This window comes from Neovison vison, chromosome 12 (assembly GCF_020171115.1).
Source record: "Neovison vison isolate M4711 chromosome 12, ASM_NN_V1, whole genome shotgun sequence".
NCBI classification, from domain to species: Eukaryota; Metazoa; Chordata; class Mammalia; order Carnivora; family Mustelidae; genus Neogale; species Neogale vison.
The window spans coordinates 131,681,802-131,697,471 of NC_058102.1; the positions used below are offsets into that span (position 1 = coordinate 131,681,802).

At 40.0% G+C, this 15,670-nt stretch overlaps 1 protein-coding gene across 3 annotated transcripts in view; it reads right to left on the minus strand.

The window, feature by feature from the left end:
* Positions 1–887: 887 nt before the first annotated feature.
* PRTFDC1 (phosphoribosyl transferase domain containing 1) overlaps positions 888–15,670 on the minus strand; it is a 95,143-nt gene continuing 80,360 nt past the window's right edge. For 2 of the 3 annotated variants that reach the window (XM_044227529.1, XM_044227527.1), the window contains 5 exons: positions 9,967–9,984; positions 8,500–8,582; positions 7,962–8,008; positions 4,984–5,060; positions 3,152–4,432 (listed from right to left, as the gene is read on the minus strand). In XM_044227529.1, coding sequence (XP_044083464.1) covers positions 4,385–4,432; positions 4,984–5,060; positions 7,962–8,008; positions 8,500–8,582; positions 9,967–9,984 — 273 coding nt within the window. In that variant the 3' untranslated portion in view covers positions 3,152–4,384. Of the gene's footprint in view, positions 980–3,151; positions 4,433–4,983; positions 5,061–7,961; positions 8,009–8,499; positions 8,583–9,966; positions 9,985–15,670 lie in introns of those variants that run through there. The other variant, XM_044227528.1, reaches the window with a different exon arrangement.

The following is a 15,670-nucleotide window of genomic DNA, read 5'->3' on the forward strand; positions in this document are numbered from 1 at the left end:
GAATAACCTATCTGTGGTAGATTTCTTCTTCAGCTTTCTGACAATGGCCAGAGCCATATACATACTACCCCACTGGATGATGGTCTTATAATGTTCTTCCATCAAGTGGTAGCAGACTACGTTCCCTCCCCTTAAACTCAGACAAGTCTTTGTAACTGCTTTGACTAAGAGAATTTGGTGGAGAGCCTGTCATTTAAGAGACAGTATGGCTTACACTGGTTCTGTCTCTTTCTGTCTGCACTTGCCTTTGGAACCCAGCTGCCATGTTGTGAGGAAGTTCAAACCATACGGAGACATCACACAGAAGAATGGACTGACCACAGCCTCAGCTTGGGTTCCTGCCAGCAGCCAGTATCAACCATCAGGCAAACCTTCATATCAGAGCTACCCACAGAACTTTCTGGGATGGTGGAAATTTTCTATGTGCTAATACGGTAACTTACTCTCTTATGAGGCTATGGAGCAGTGGTAATGTAGCTAGTGCGAATGAAGAAGTGGATTTTAAATTTTACTTCATTTTAGTTCATTTAAATTTATTTATTTATTTTTTTATTATTATTTTTAAAGACTTTATTTATTTATTTGACAGACAGAGATCACAAGTAGGCAGAGAGACAGGCAGAGAGAGAGAGGGGGAAGCAGGCAGAGCAGAGAGCCTGATGTGGAGCTCGATCCCAGGACCCTGAGATCACGACCTGAGCCAAAGGCAGAAGCTTTAACCCACTGAGCCACACAGGCGCCCCTCATTTTAGTTCATTTAAATTTAAACACATACATGTTTTAAATTTAAATTTAAATTTAAATTTAAACACATACATTAGCCACATACATGTGGCTAATGGCTGCCATGTTGGACCATTTACCGTCACTTGGTTGTAGCCCCCAGCCTTTGAATCTTCCAGCTGAAGCAAAAGACTTCACGAAGCAGAAGCAAACCATCCCCACAGTGCCTGCTCCATCTTCCTAATTCTCATAAGCCCTGAGGAAATAATAATTGCTCATTTAAACTACTCAGTTTAGGGAGTGATTTGTTACAGAGCCATTGATAAAGATACACTGTTTCTACTGTTCACTTGTTTTTAGTTTTCCACAGTAAATAAAAACTTATGAGCCTTTCCCATCTTTTAAAAGCCCTCTAGCTGTGGTTATGTGTCTCTGGTCTTCATAGCCAGGTTTCTTGAAAGAGTCGTCTACACTCACTATCCTATTTGCAGCTTATTTACTAGCCAATACGTATTAGCTCTGGATAAAAACAAAGTCACAGTAACATTAGTTAAGACTTATTTCTCCCCCTTAGAAAATGCAGGACTTTAGTATCCCACTCTGTCTTCATGGCCTCTCCTACTAATCTCTGAGCAAAGCCCAACCTGGCAGAAAAAGTCAGAAAAGGGGGTCCTTTGGGCCAAGAAATGGCAAAAACATTTTTTCCCCCTTTGGGAATGGACTATGCATGGCCCTTGATGAAATGCCAATGGCCTGTCCCAGTGTGTGGCCCAAAGGCTATGGTGAAAGCGGCTCTTTCAGTTGGGGTCTTTGTTTCCTTCTCTCCACAGGGTTCAGAACCAAACATGGTGGATGGCTGGGCCAAGAAACAAAGCAGTCTTCTCCATGTACACCTTCCGTCCCTCTACATGCATCCCAACATCAACGCACAAACCTCCCTTCCACCCCTTTGCTCCCCTCCTGAAACTAGCCTGCCCACCAGCCCTCAAGTGTCATCTGGCGATCCCAAAGGAATTTCATGATGGCACAGTAATGACAAGTCCCAAACACTATTTTTGCCCAAATTAACCAGACATCTGGGTGGGGAGTGAGATTTAGGGTTTCGATTTCCAAGAACATACTACCTCTATTACACAAGTGAGGAAATATTTCCATGACACCAGTTCTCTAGAAGTGGGATGGGCCACCTTCTCTCTCCATTGGGGAAACCCAAGTTCATCCCATGGGAGGCTGAAAAAATGCTCAGAAGGCCTGGAACATGGTAAACCATTTTATACCCAAAGACATCCAAAGGTTAAACAAGGTACATCAAGATTCAACTATTTGCAGTTCACTCTGGGAGTGCATGGTTCAATACTGGATACATTCCAACCCAGTAAGAAAGAAACAATTTATAATGAAGCATTCTAATTTGTATGGAATATCCCAAAGTATTACTTATTAGGTAACTGTATTACTGTAGCAAAAATATTACTAATTACTGTAACTGAATCCAAATAAAACATCACACACTTGTCTGTCCCTGCCCCACCCCCACCAATCAGCTTTGGAACACCAAATTAATAAATGCATTGGTTGCTAAGCAGGTTATGAATTTTCACATTTTTGGTCTGAATTGAAAAAACCCTGAGGTATTAAACCGATTAGAGTTTTGCAAGAGAAAAGGAAATACTATTTTTCCCAAGATGACATTCTTGGATATCACTGTCAAAATATTGTGTGATAGGAAAAAAATTGCAGGAATGATTAAATTTCTTGTGTGTTTAATGGATTTTTCTTTTTCAGCATTAACTAGCACAAGTCCTTCTCAAGATTTTGTGAAGCAGATCAATTTCCTTCCTAATTCAAATAAACATACAGTCCTCAGAAATTATACTGATATTTGCTAAAACTCAACATTCTATAGAAAATACTTTTGTAAAGATTATGGATAATTTTATATTTATAATCAAATGTATCTGGGTTTTTCTAGGTCTTCTGATACAAAGGTGACATAGTGGAAACTGTGTTTAGAACACAAATTTGATAATTTAAGAAACTGGCCAATTAGCATTTTCAATCTCTAACTTGGTAACTGATTCTTCTACGGAACAAAGCTAAAAGGAATTCCCTTTGCTGGTTTCTCACTTGAGATATCTGGGTGTGGTTTATTTTCTTCTCTGACTGGAACAAAGATATTCAGGAAAATCTTTTACAACTAAAATTCTTTGTCTTACAAACAAGCTTAAGGAGAAAAAAAAAGCAGTAGATCAAGTCTGGCTTAATCGTTTGCTTATACTAGTGCATATACTGGATTTTTTCCAGGTTAACAAAAATAAAGCCCCAGGAAAGATATATGCAGTAGTATATTTAAGCTACTGGCTCACACATTTTAATGGCTGAACGTATATAAAAAATACAAAGGCGGAAGAAAAACAGTAAGCAGTTATGAAATGTAACAAGGTTTTTTATTCTTTATTAGTTTAAAGGAAGCTAGAATCTGATAACAATATGCCACATATGGTTCAGAACCAAACAAAGGCTGCTTAGTTATTTATTTTGCATTTTCTCCTTTTAGGAAGTGAGAAAAAAAAAAACAGTTCTATTGGCACTCAAGTGTACTTTCAATTAAAATTTCCATAAATTAGAAAACATCTCATAAAACAGTGGAAATGGAAAAAAAGTTATTCAGTAAAAAACTTTCTTAAGTGTGCTGGTTTTCTGTAATGCCTTGGGCTGTCGGATAAGCCTTCTAAGATCACTCAAAAAAATTATTCAACCTCTGTGTTCGTGTTGATGATAATATATAACAGTGTCTTGTCCTTTGATGTAAATTAGAGGAAAAACCTCAGACTTGCTTCAATTTGAATTGAACCCCCCGCCCCGCGAATTCTGCCATTTGCTCATGTCCCACACAAATAAAGAGACGCAGCTTAGAAACGAGGGCCTTGCTGCCATTGTATTTTTTCTAATTAAAATTCAGAGTATTAAACACAGTTGAGTACATCCATGCAGACATGACACACCGTTATCATATACCGGAAGCCAGTATTAACAGCACTGAGCAAAGGCTCATCTCATAACATCATTAAGATTCATTATATGCTACAGTTCAAAAAGGCTTTGTCAAAGCAAATAGTTACGGCCTGCCAGAAATGCACAAACAGAAATTTATATGAAATTGTCCTTTCTCTCCTTTTTTAGTATGGGACTCTAGTTGCATTCCCAGGATTTGGGTTCAGAGCTGAACTGGAAAGCCTTCCAGTTTCTTCAGATTGCAAAATGTTACCAAAATGGAATATAAAAAAAAAAAAAAAAGTTAAGTGAAAAATATTTGAGTAACTAGGTGGGGGTATGGTGATCAAGCTTAAAGGCTGTGTTGGAATCAAGAAAGGTGAAGTTTCAGAGAGTGTGAAGGTAGATAGAACTCATGAGTCATAAGGCGGAGTATTTAATTTGGAACAAGTCAAATAAAGCATTGCTTTCTTTTCCTTAACAACCTTTGGTACTCTTTATGTTATAACCTCAGAAAAGAAAGCTCTCTCATTAAAACATTTTTTTTTTCTTCTTTTATATCCTGCTGAGTGAAGATGCCTGGGGAGACAAACTCTACATGCTGCTTTCCAACTGTGGTCGTAAGTTACGATGTTATCTGGAGAGTCGATGGGGAGAACTGACTCCTTTAGACCCGGTACTTTTCTTTGCCATGCTCATTGATCACGCATATGTGCTGAAACAATAGATGATTTAAATGACTTGGTTTCTCAACAAAATAGGAGGTGCAGAGAATGTAATGCAGTGATAACAGAATGTCATCTTAAAACTGGTTATTGTTCATTCAAATTACGTGTGCGCATTTATGTGTGTGCACGTATAGAAAATCTAAAGAGACCCAATCGAATGCTTGAAAAAGTTTCATCATTGTTCTGGTTTTGAGCTCTATTAAGAATCTGGCTCCCTGGGTCACAAATTGCACACAACTGGTCCACTTTAGGTAGGATGTTTACCTCTAGATCATTCAACATTTGTCAAGGTCACACAGCTGAGGGGGCTACACTAGAGGTCCATGTCTATATGTTGACACTATTTCTCCAAATGGGGAATAGGAACTGCATGCAACCATAATTGATATTATGAATGAAGAGTGCCCAGAAGAATCCCGACACAGAAGATACTCAGTATGTGGCAGCCATCATGACTACTATTTTAATAATTTGTTAAGTTCGTATAATTGCTAAGTTCTTGTGAAAAGGAGGTTAGGGATTTGCATGCATGACTTACATTCAGATCTCTGAAGTATTCATTGTAATCTAAGGCATAACCCACCACAAATAAGTTTGGAATCTCAAATCCAACATCTGAGGAGAGAGAGAGAGAACAAAAAAAAAAAAAAAGAAGGAATCAAATGAGTAGAAAGTCACCATATGCTAATGTTGGCACTTAAACTGGAGGATCTTTCATTTAAGCAGAAGCAAGTGTGAGAAAAATGGTAAGCAAAGCATAGGATGAGCCCAACGGGTCCTGGACCAGAGTGACTAGGCAGGTAGGCAGGTAGACAGGTAAACAAGCAAACATGCTAGGAAGGATGGCTGTACTCCTACCACACAGAGCTGAGAAAGGGCTCAGCCAGCTCAGGGGAGATCATGAAGTATGTGTGAGTTAGTCATGGAGCCCCGTGGTTCCGAAGCAAGCAGTATCCAATGATATAATGCCAAAGGAAATAGTTGGAAGCATAAAGTGCAGTTCACACAAAAGTATTCCAATCCTGTACTACTTGACTAGGTGCACAGGCTGTTGCCACTGGAAGCCATTCTCCCACTGTGCTCAGTGCCCTTAGCTGGACAAAGGCCTGGGAAGCCAAACCTGGGACACCAGATGACAGGAAGTGGGATTGTTCAGTTTGAGGAAGAGAAAGCTAAGGGTTATTCTAACACTAGTCTTTGAATCCAGGAGACAGATGATATCAATTAACTCTCTATCTCTATTGTGGGAAGAATGCGAGTAAATGAATTTAAGTGCAGTATGAGGTACTTAGGTTAAACAAAGGAAAAATGTCTTGAAAGGAAGGTGATTTTTATGGAAGAGGATCTTTAAGGAACAGGCAGTAGTGGTCCTTCTTCACAGGTCTTGGAACAGAATAAATGTGCCAATCGTCCAATGGTTTTTTAAACTCTTTCCAATTTTTTTGAATCTATTTGTTTATTACAGCATTGCAGATGAGAGAGGAACTCAGTTTTATGAAACTGGACTTCGGTATAACCAATGGACTTAGAGCATGAAGAAAGTTGTTCCTCTGGTGACAACTCACTACCACTGTGATTCCTATCACCAAAGATGTTTCACATGGGGTAGGTAACTAGCTCCTGCTTGTAGAAAGTACCAGAAGAGAGGGGCTTACTTTCAAAGGATTGCATTGTATGTCACTGATAGAAACCCCCTTTTGTCCCTCCACCCTGTACATTGCCTTAAGAAAAATAATCAAAGAGGAGAAGCTAGAGCAGAAGAAAAGATGTCAGAGCATATAGAAGATGTCATTGAGCATACGGGAAAGAGTCAGTTACGAGAAAGGAATCAAAAATATCAAGCCTGAGACATCCAGGGAGAAGAAACAGAGATTCTGAACCAGCTAAAACGGTATTAGTAAATCTCAGAGCACCCGGGCTGTCACCATAGTAACGACATCACAGGGACCAGAACAATGCCTACAGTAGGCATGGCACCTGGGACTGGGTAAAGCCAGTTCCGAAGGTCAAACCTCCAGAGTTGTCGGGGAGGGAAAGAAGGACATTGGATCAGGGGAATGGTTAGGAATCAGGGTGACCTACGTCCAGCTGGAAAATGGGTGCATTTCCTGCACTTCTATTTGCACTTCGCAGATGTTACTTATAGACGTAGTGCAAGAGCAAGACAGTGATCAGAATCAGACTGACTCCGGTCAATGCTGACTCTCCACTTACGGCAACGTGACCTTCCCAAACCATTCAGCCTTGTGTTCAATTTCCTCAGCTGTAAAATGGGCATCACAAGAGCAACTACTTTGGACGCATATTGTGAGGAGGAAATGTGTTGATCTCTGTGTTGCCCTTAGAAGAGTGGAGGGCCATCGTGACCTCTTACTGGTGTTATTAGCCATTATTTTATTCATGTCGTTGCTGTCAGTGATGCAAATAATCTGTAATTAGTTGTCTAGGTCTGAAACAAATCTTTCAACTTCAGTTAAATTCTCTCTGTGAGATCTTCCATGATTTCCTTCGAAGATTTCTGTTTACTAACTTTGCCTAACCTTACTGCATCCAGAGTATATTCTCCAGGCCAGGACCTGGACGGGGACATGCTGTTGGTTCTATCTGCCGAGCACGGATGAAACTTGTTTTTAGAATAAAGAGTCACTTGTGAAATGTCATTACCCGTCCATAGCGTGCTTCTCTTGCTCTGATGTTTTTTCAGCTTGCTGATGAGAACCGCAGCCAAATGATCCCAGAGGCTTTAGAGCAAATGTAAGTTATAAAAATCAAGCTGAAGTCTGCCTATGTGAGTGAAAAAAAAGTCGCCTCTAGTGTTAGAATAATAAATAATCAGGCTGCTTGTTTATTCTTCCTGGCATTGGAACTATTCGTATTATGGAAAGGAGAGTAGCCAAGTGCCCTCTATGAGCCAAATCCTCCAGGACATATGAAGTCAAGTACGAAGATGGTATATGGAGATACTTCCTCGGCCAATTCTCTGCGTTATTGAACTTTCCTTTGAGGGTGACGAGAGAGGTGTCTTGAATTTCCCCCTTTTGCATGCTAAAATTCAGGCTTGCTGAAGGTTGGCATTGAGCGTTGTCTGGTGACAGTTCCTGGAGATGGTACAAGGATCCCTCTACCTTCCCGGTCTGCCTGACAGGGCCAGTGGCCAAGGCAGGGATCATGTGTGTCAGCCAGTCTGGTGGGGTCAAGTCTCCCTCTACCCCCCTGAAGCCCATTAGCTGAGTTCTTTGGCTTTAAGGTGCTATGGAAAACCTAAACACGAAACTATCCATTGCACACAACAGAGTTTCTGTGAAAAACGTGAACTGGGAAATTAAAAACTCTCATTGTAAAGGGTTCTGTCCTCCTTGTAAAGGCTGGAGAGACCCCGGGAGATCTGTGGGACTATCAAACCTTTCCAGCTTCTGCATCACATGGAATGCCGGCAAATGGGAAACCGGACATTCTTCAACACAAAACGACACCAGCCAACCAAGGAAGCAACCAATAGAAAGCAAAACCACTTACAGTCGGGTCTAAAGCTGTCACTTCTAGGTGTTCTCTTCACCAACAAACTAGCATTTGAAAAAAAAAAAAAAAAAAAGGCATTTAGTGATCCAGATAAAACTTCTGGGAATTGCAAATAGAACCGAACATCATTAAAATAGGTATCCCTCCTCCCCCACCTCCCGGAGCACATGGGGCACCATCCCAGCCCCCTAATTCATGCTCTTGCCACCGGGGCACCACATCAGTGATTCTAGATAAAAGGAAGGGAAAGGGGCGCTGGCACCAGGCTCCGCCAGCTGCTCCCAGAAGCCGCTAATGGAGGCGCAGTAACGAGAGGCTCAGACACCCAGCAAAGCATGTCCTCTTCCCCTTCCTCTGTCTCCGGCTGGCACTCAAATGGGCTATTTGTTCATTGTGGTCGAGCCATAACACCCCAGGGCAAAGGGTCACTGGTTTGGAAAAGACTGCTCTCTTTGGGGACAACCTCCTGTGTTAGGGCCCCTCTTGGGCTTCTTTGGACACACAGACGCATCAATGACATGAGCGCCCTACTCACCTGGCGACCTTCACCATGTTGGGCTTGTACTTCTCTATGCTACTGAGCAGTGCCCTCATGGTCTTCCCGGTTCCAACGACATCCTTTGCAAAGAGGACAGACACGTTCAGCTGGGCACATTTGGACGGCATAACAGATTTTGCATCAAGACAGATGACTGTATGCCTTATTAATAATGCATCATAATTAGAATTGCCATCAGATGGAGTCAAAGTAGGAAGCGGGGTTGGTTCCATTTTTTAGACAGGTGCCTCTCTTGGAAGCTGGGCTTAGGGGAGTATATCGGTGAATATTTCCTCTTGGAATCCTTGAGCCGTGCTGAAATCTAAGTTTGGCCTTTGGAGAGCCTGTGGGGCTGCTCGCTGAGCACACTGGGACTCGTGCACGCGCATGCAAGGACCAAATTTGGCCCCGAGGTTATGCGACACAATACAGAACGCATGAATTTTCATGGACGTGGGATGTACATCTGAATACACTGAATGGATAAACGCCTCCCCCTTACCCTCCCCACTCAATAGGGCATTCTGTGGCCGGGAAGTGAGATGTGTCTGGACGGCAGCTGGTGACAGCCTGTGAATTCTGAGGGTACGAGGCTGCAGTGAGCCTCGGCTCATCTCTGCTGACGAGCTGCTGCACAATTAGAGGAGAATGGGCAGCAGAAATGTATTGTCCTTGCGACAGAAATCAGCTGTCAGGAGCTGATTATCAAAACAACAGGTCTGAATTTAGCCAGGGTTGGGCAATTCCCTTGGCTAGAGGGTTTACTTCCTGGCTTAGGTCTGAGCCGGGAGGACTGCAGATACAAACGGAGCACACAGGCAATTGGGTAACAAAAGCTTGAAAACAGCTCTCTTGAATTCCTGCCAGTTGATAAGACAGGTGTGCTCTTGAAGGAAAAGTGGCCATGTGCTGTATTAAGGACGCTGCTTCCGTAGGACCCGTTCTCTCCCATTTTTCTTTTTTAGCAGAAAATGAAATTAAATTATAGCTTTCTCTTGGATTGCCATTTGAAAATTGATTGTATTTATGACTTGGTTGCTGAAGGTAGAATTGTTTGAAGTCCTTAGGGGTCATTAGCAAGGACACTGACTCAAGGGTGAAAAGAGTTTGAACCTTGGGCACATTTGCTATTGCTTGGTTTTGCTATTACATAATTTGGTTCTGTTGGGCTAGTTTCCTCTTCTGTAAAAATGCCTGATTCGCACATTGGTAGAAGAACCAATGTAGACGGGTGTGAAATTAGACACAAAAATGGATCAAGTACCACAAAACTATTATTCCAAAGCTTTTATTCTAAACTGTTTCAGGCCACTGATTCTAGTTAGCTCTTAGGAAATCTGGAGAGCCATGTGCACAGTAGAAATTCAATAAATCCTTGACCAATTGGATAATAAGTTCTATATTTCAAAACTCACCGTTAGATTCTTTCAACTTCCCTGTATGGATAAAGAAAAGTCAGCTTACCTCAACAATGAGGACGTTCTGAAATTAAACAAACAAAAACCAATGCAACAGTTATTAAGAATACGATGCAAATCTGGCTCACAAGACAGACCCACATTTTTGCTTACAATTAGAAATTTCACAATTTGTTTAGCTGGCCCTCCCCCACCCACCTAACTCAAATGCTCCGTGGTCAAGTAGGTATCCCAGGTTCATGTTAACAGTCTCTCTGCAAATATTCGGTGCTACCATATTGGTATCTATATTGAGGTTAACAGGGTCATGTCAGATCCTAGACCTGTCTGAAGACCTATCCACAAGGTCACCCCATGTCCCTCATTCCGGCAAGCACCCCATCCAAGCATTCCTTGGCACACAAAGTTTATAAGAGGGACACAAAGTTTACCAGGAAAATGAGCCACATAAACTATGTTGTTAATGGAGACAGCACTCTGCAGAAGGATCATATATTCAGCTCTGACAGTCCTGTATTCCTGCATAGCTGCCAGTCATTGGGGATTCTGTGTTTACTCTTGGATTTTCAGCCTCGAGGAAGGGGTGGGTAGGGAGAACTCTATGAATCGCCTGGTTGATATTTTAAGAAGCATGGTTGGGTTCCTTGTTATGTGCTCTCAAGGTCTACCTCTCCTTCTCCCCTAAAAACGCTGACTATGTTTCATTTCAATTCCTGTTTGATACCTGTCTTCCCACTAGAATATAAGCTCCATGAGGATGGGGATCATGTCTGTCTTGCTTACTATTCCCAGTCCCTAGGGTATATAGAGCTGCATATAGATGCTTAGCAATTATTTACTGAATGGAGGATTAATAACTGATGACACTGATTAATGAGTTAAAACCAACCAATTAACTGGATTAGTAGTTATATGTCAGTACTGTCGCCCAAATTAAAACACGACTGCGTTAATATGACATTGCAATGAACTGAAGGGTGTGGATATGATGTAAAGTTGTTTTCCTTTGGATGACTCTTATTTCTCCCTGTGATTCATATGATACTTTAAAAATTCTATCAAGCCTTACACCTTAGGAAGCTCATTTACGTCTAGTGCAAAAGAGATTTAAGTAATGAAAGTGTTAGTCAACCAACCAAAACCATATTTACTTTATGTACCACGTGCTTCTTAGAAGGAAGTATCTTTCTGGAACTGTTTTCCTCTTAGGTATAATCATTAAATAGTCACTTAGTCATTAAATACATTTTTTAAAATTTTATCTATTTTTTGAGAGAGAGTGTGTGTGTAAGGTAGGGGAGGGGTATAGGGAGAGGGCCAAGCAGACTCCCTGCTGAGCACAGAACCCAATGTGGGGCTCGATCCCAGGACCCTGACATCATGTCCTGAGCAGAAGTCAGATGCTTAACCGATGGAGCAATCCAATCCCCGCCCCCAAATTAAATACATTTAAAAAATCCTAGTTTTATCATTGAAATGTAAGCTTATCTCATCCACTTTTAAAGTAGGTCATGACCATAGTATCCCCTACCCTAAAAGTCCCAGAGACAGAGAAGTCCCCTTGGTATTCTGAACACATTTGCTATGTTCTTAACCATTATCCCACGATAGTTAGTTAGGATGTGCATTTTTAGTCTGATTGAGGCTTACCAACCATGCCTGTTAACCAACCCAAATACTTGGAGAATAGTTGGTTAATTTAATTCCCTAGCTCATAATCTTTTTTTTTTTTTTTTTTTGGTTTCAATCTTATAATGCAAAACTCTTTAAAACTCTGTTAGTCTGCCTTCTTGCCTAATTAGATAAAGTGCACAGAACATAATTAAATTTGTTGTTTAAAAGCTCCTTGCAAAGCAGGAGTCATCTTTGGATGAATTAGCTTTAACTGTAAGATATAGTGGTGACTGGGAAGTGGGACTTGAATATGTACTAATCCAGAAATACATGATCAAAGTTACTTAAACATATTTTAAAATCAAGGAATGCATATACAGATTCAAAATCAAATAGGAAAGTCTAAAGATTTTCTAAATGTTGCTGTGTATCTAACTGTAAAGTATTTAAAAATGCTTATGTACTTTATATTAAAGTTATCATGGTATTCTATATTATGCATAGCCAAAATATTATCACACCTAATAGAAATGACAAGAATCCTTTTATTTTCTGTTTTTCAATTTTTCTAGTTTTATCGAGGCATAATTGACATACACATACACATAAACTTCTACACCAGATAAGTTTAAGGTATACAGCCTAATGGTTTGATTTATGTATATTATAAAATGATTACCTCAAGAAATTTAGTTAGCACCCATCATCTCACATAGATACAGTAAGAGAAGAAAGCAAAAAAAGAAAATTTTTTCCTTATAATGAGAGCTCTAAGTATTTACTCTCTTAACAGCCTTTGTATATAACATACAACAGTGTTAGCTATAGTCATTGTATTGTACATTTCATCCCTAATACTTATTTATCTTATAACTGAAAGTTGGAACCTTCTGGTCACCTTCCTCTGATTTCCCTACCCCCAACCCCACCCTCTGCCTTAGTTAACCACAAATCTGATCTCTTTTTCTGTGAGTCCAGTTTTTGTGTTGTTTTGTTTTATTTTAGATTCCACCTGCAAATAAGATCACACGGTATTTGTCTTTCTCTATCTGACTTACTTCACATAGTATAATGCTCTCAGGGTCCATCCATGTTCTCACAAATGGCAGGATTTCCCAGTTTCTTATGGTTGAATAATATTCCATCGCGTGTGTGTGTGTGTGTATCACAACTTCTTTATGTGGCAATAATTTCTCAATATCATATATAAAACTTAGGACTATTTAGATTGCCCTAGTTGTCTTTAAAATGGCCTTTATAGCTGGTCTGGGTAATCAAAGCCCATGTATTGGGTCTTTAATTCTCTTTTAATTTAAAATAGTCTCCTTTACTTACTACTATTTCCCAATTTAATAATTTTAGACATTATCTACGTACTATATTATATAAGGATAAGAATTTTGTTGTTTTACACTATCTCACTTCTTTTTCCACCCCCCGGGGTAGATACTTTGTTATGACTGTATCTTCTTGTACTGCTCCTGTTTTTTCCCACTATAGAGTCAAGTAGTATACTATAATTACGTTCCCTTTTAGTTTGTTTCTTTCCTTGGAATTCCTAATTGTTTTCCCTGTCATCATCCAGTGTCTTAGACTGTAACAACCCTCCTTTTCTTTATTTTTCTTTTTTTCTTTCTTTCTTTCTTTCTTTCTTTCTTCCTTGGAAGGACTGTTATGAAGAAAACATTAGTTAATTATGGTTTAACTATATTTCTCAAAGGATTTTGGAGGATTACAGAGGTTAAGTGGGTTGATAAAATCTGTAACAACATAAAGAACTTTCTGAGTTGTGTATAGTATTTAAAAAGTAAAATTATTGGGCACCTGGGTGACTCAGTGGGTTGGGCCTCTGCCTTTGGCTCAGATCATGGTCTCAGGGTCCTGGGATCAAGCCCCGCATCAGGCTCTCTGCTTGGCAGGGAGCCTGCTTCCCCTCTCTCTCTGTCTGCCTCTCTGCCTACTTGTGATCGCTCTCTCAAATAAATAAATAAAATCTAAAAAAAAAAAAAGTAAAATTATTCAGTGGGTTCATAAATGATGGTCAAGGGAATACTGATATTAAAAAACCCATCTGCTACTGAAAGGGGGCTATGCAGAAATCTAGAATTCTTCAGTGAGTTAAATAGAGTAGTCAATAGAGATATCTTTTCCTTTACAGAACATCACACTATTTTCAAATTCTTTCCTAAGTAATATGTGGTTTTATTGTCCAGATTGTTAGAAACCTACCTGTTGTATGAAAAGTTTACTTCCCAAAAAAGCAATACCATTAGTACCTTTGGAAATTGCCATACAGAACAAATAGCTCAGGAGTACAGAGAAAGTGACTGCCCCAACTTTGGAAACATTTTCACTACCGTCTAAGAGTACTATTCTCTTTACATTTTAACATAACAGAATTAGCTCCACAAAGGACAAAGACAAATTCATCTTTATACGATCAGCATATAACATGGAGACCGGTGGAAACGATCTTCTGTTTCCATTTCCACAGAAATGCCTGTGGAACAAATCAACAATTTTGACCCCATTTCTTTCTCTAGTCTGTTATACTTTTGACACATTCCCTCCATTATTTTTCCTTAACGATGTAAAATCCCCCCTTAACTGAGCTATAATTAATGTCTACTGCTTTTAATTTTGCACCAAGAAATCTTCAAAAAATCCCCTCTCTTTTTTTTTTTTTTGGAGTGGGCAACCTTAGAAATTTTTTCAGGACAAGCTGTGCCTCTTAAATGCTTCCAATCTGATAACTCCCATCACTGAATCTGAGATGTCTGCCAGTTACTGTCTTAGTCATCTCATCACACCTAGCTCATTTCCTCCTGGAAAGTAAGTAAAATTTGCAACCTGGGAGGGCCACAGGCAAAAATTCTATGGGGGTCTCTCGAGTGTGTCCTTTTGTTGCTATGGTGCAATTCCGATGGAAGCTAATCACCTCAAGTTTACCGAAGAAACAGAAAGGAAAGAAGAAAAAGAAGAAAAGAAAGAAGGAAGGAGTTATACAAATCTAAGTGATTTTCTTAAATAGGTTATTCCCACTTTCAGTCTTTTAAGATACAGACTGATTAGCACACCACAGTCTAATGGCAGCGACACAGTTTTGCAGCTATGGTCACGCCCAGCAGAGGGATGGCAGTAATGATGATGGGCTCATTGTGGGTGCGGAGCATGGGTAGGAGTGTGAATATGAACCCCACGGAGAAAGGAATGCAGTGCAGCATTTCACTTTATGTGATAATTCACAAAATTGCCAGAATCATCAGTCGGTGGGCATTTCCATTATTGTTCTCAGCCTAGTCAGATGCAATAAAAAGGAATGATTTAAATAGTTAAGGCAGCCAAGGAGGAAATTTGGCAGGTTCTGACGCTTCATTCTGGCATCCGATTAGAAACTTATTTGGTGGAGGAAGGTGGCATGTCTCCTGAAATCTTGCATTTAACCTGCACATCTGTGTTTTCCTGTTGCCAGATTTGGGTCTGCCTCCATGCGTTTGGTTTTATTCCACCCCTTTCAAAGATTTCCCTTGAACATGAATAAAATCTTCTTGCTTTAATGGATACACACATTTTATGAAGTGCCAGGATTAAATCAACTCTGAAAAAAAATCACCCAGAGAGCACGTTGTGCAGACAGCTTGAACACACTGAGGAAAACGCTTTTAAACACTGTGAGCCGACGAGGCCATTTAACTTAATCATTGAGCGTTCCCTTTATTCAATAGCCATGACCTATTTAGAACCATGACTCAGCCAGCTTCCCTTATGGGTTTCCTTTTCTTTGCTTTAAAAAAAAAAAGAAAGAAAGAAAGAAAAAAAAAAAAAACAAACAGAAAGCAGGAAGGAAAGAAAGAGAGAAAGAAAGAAGGAAAGAAAAGTAAAAAGAGGAGCCAAGAAAGAGAAAAGTCCATGGGGGTTGTAGTCTCTTTTCTGAATATTTTAATCCACACATCTTTAGAGAATTTAAGAAGTTATGGAGTACAGTTATGGGGCTTATAATGTATGGATAATTATATAGGTAAACTATGTCCCCATGTTTTTAAAAGTTCTTTTATAAACAAATTTGATTAAAAAAAAATCTTTCCAGGGTTCCTGGGTGGCTCAGTTGGTTGAGCATCCGACTCCTGATTTCAGCT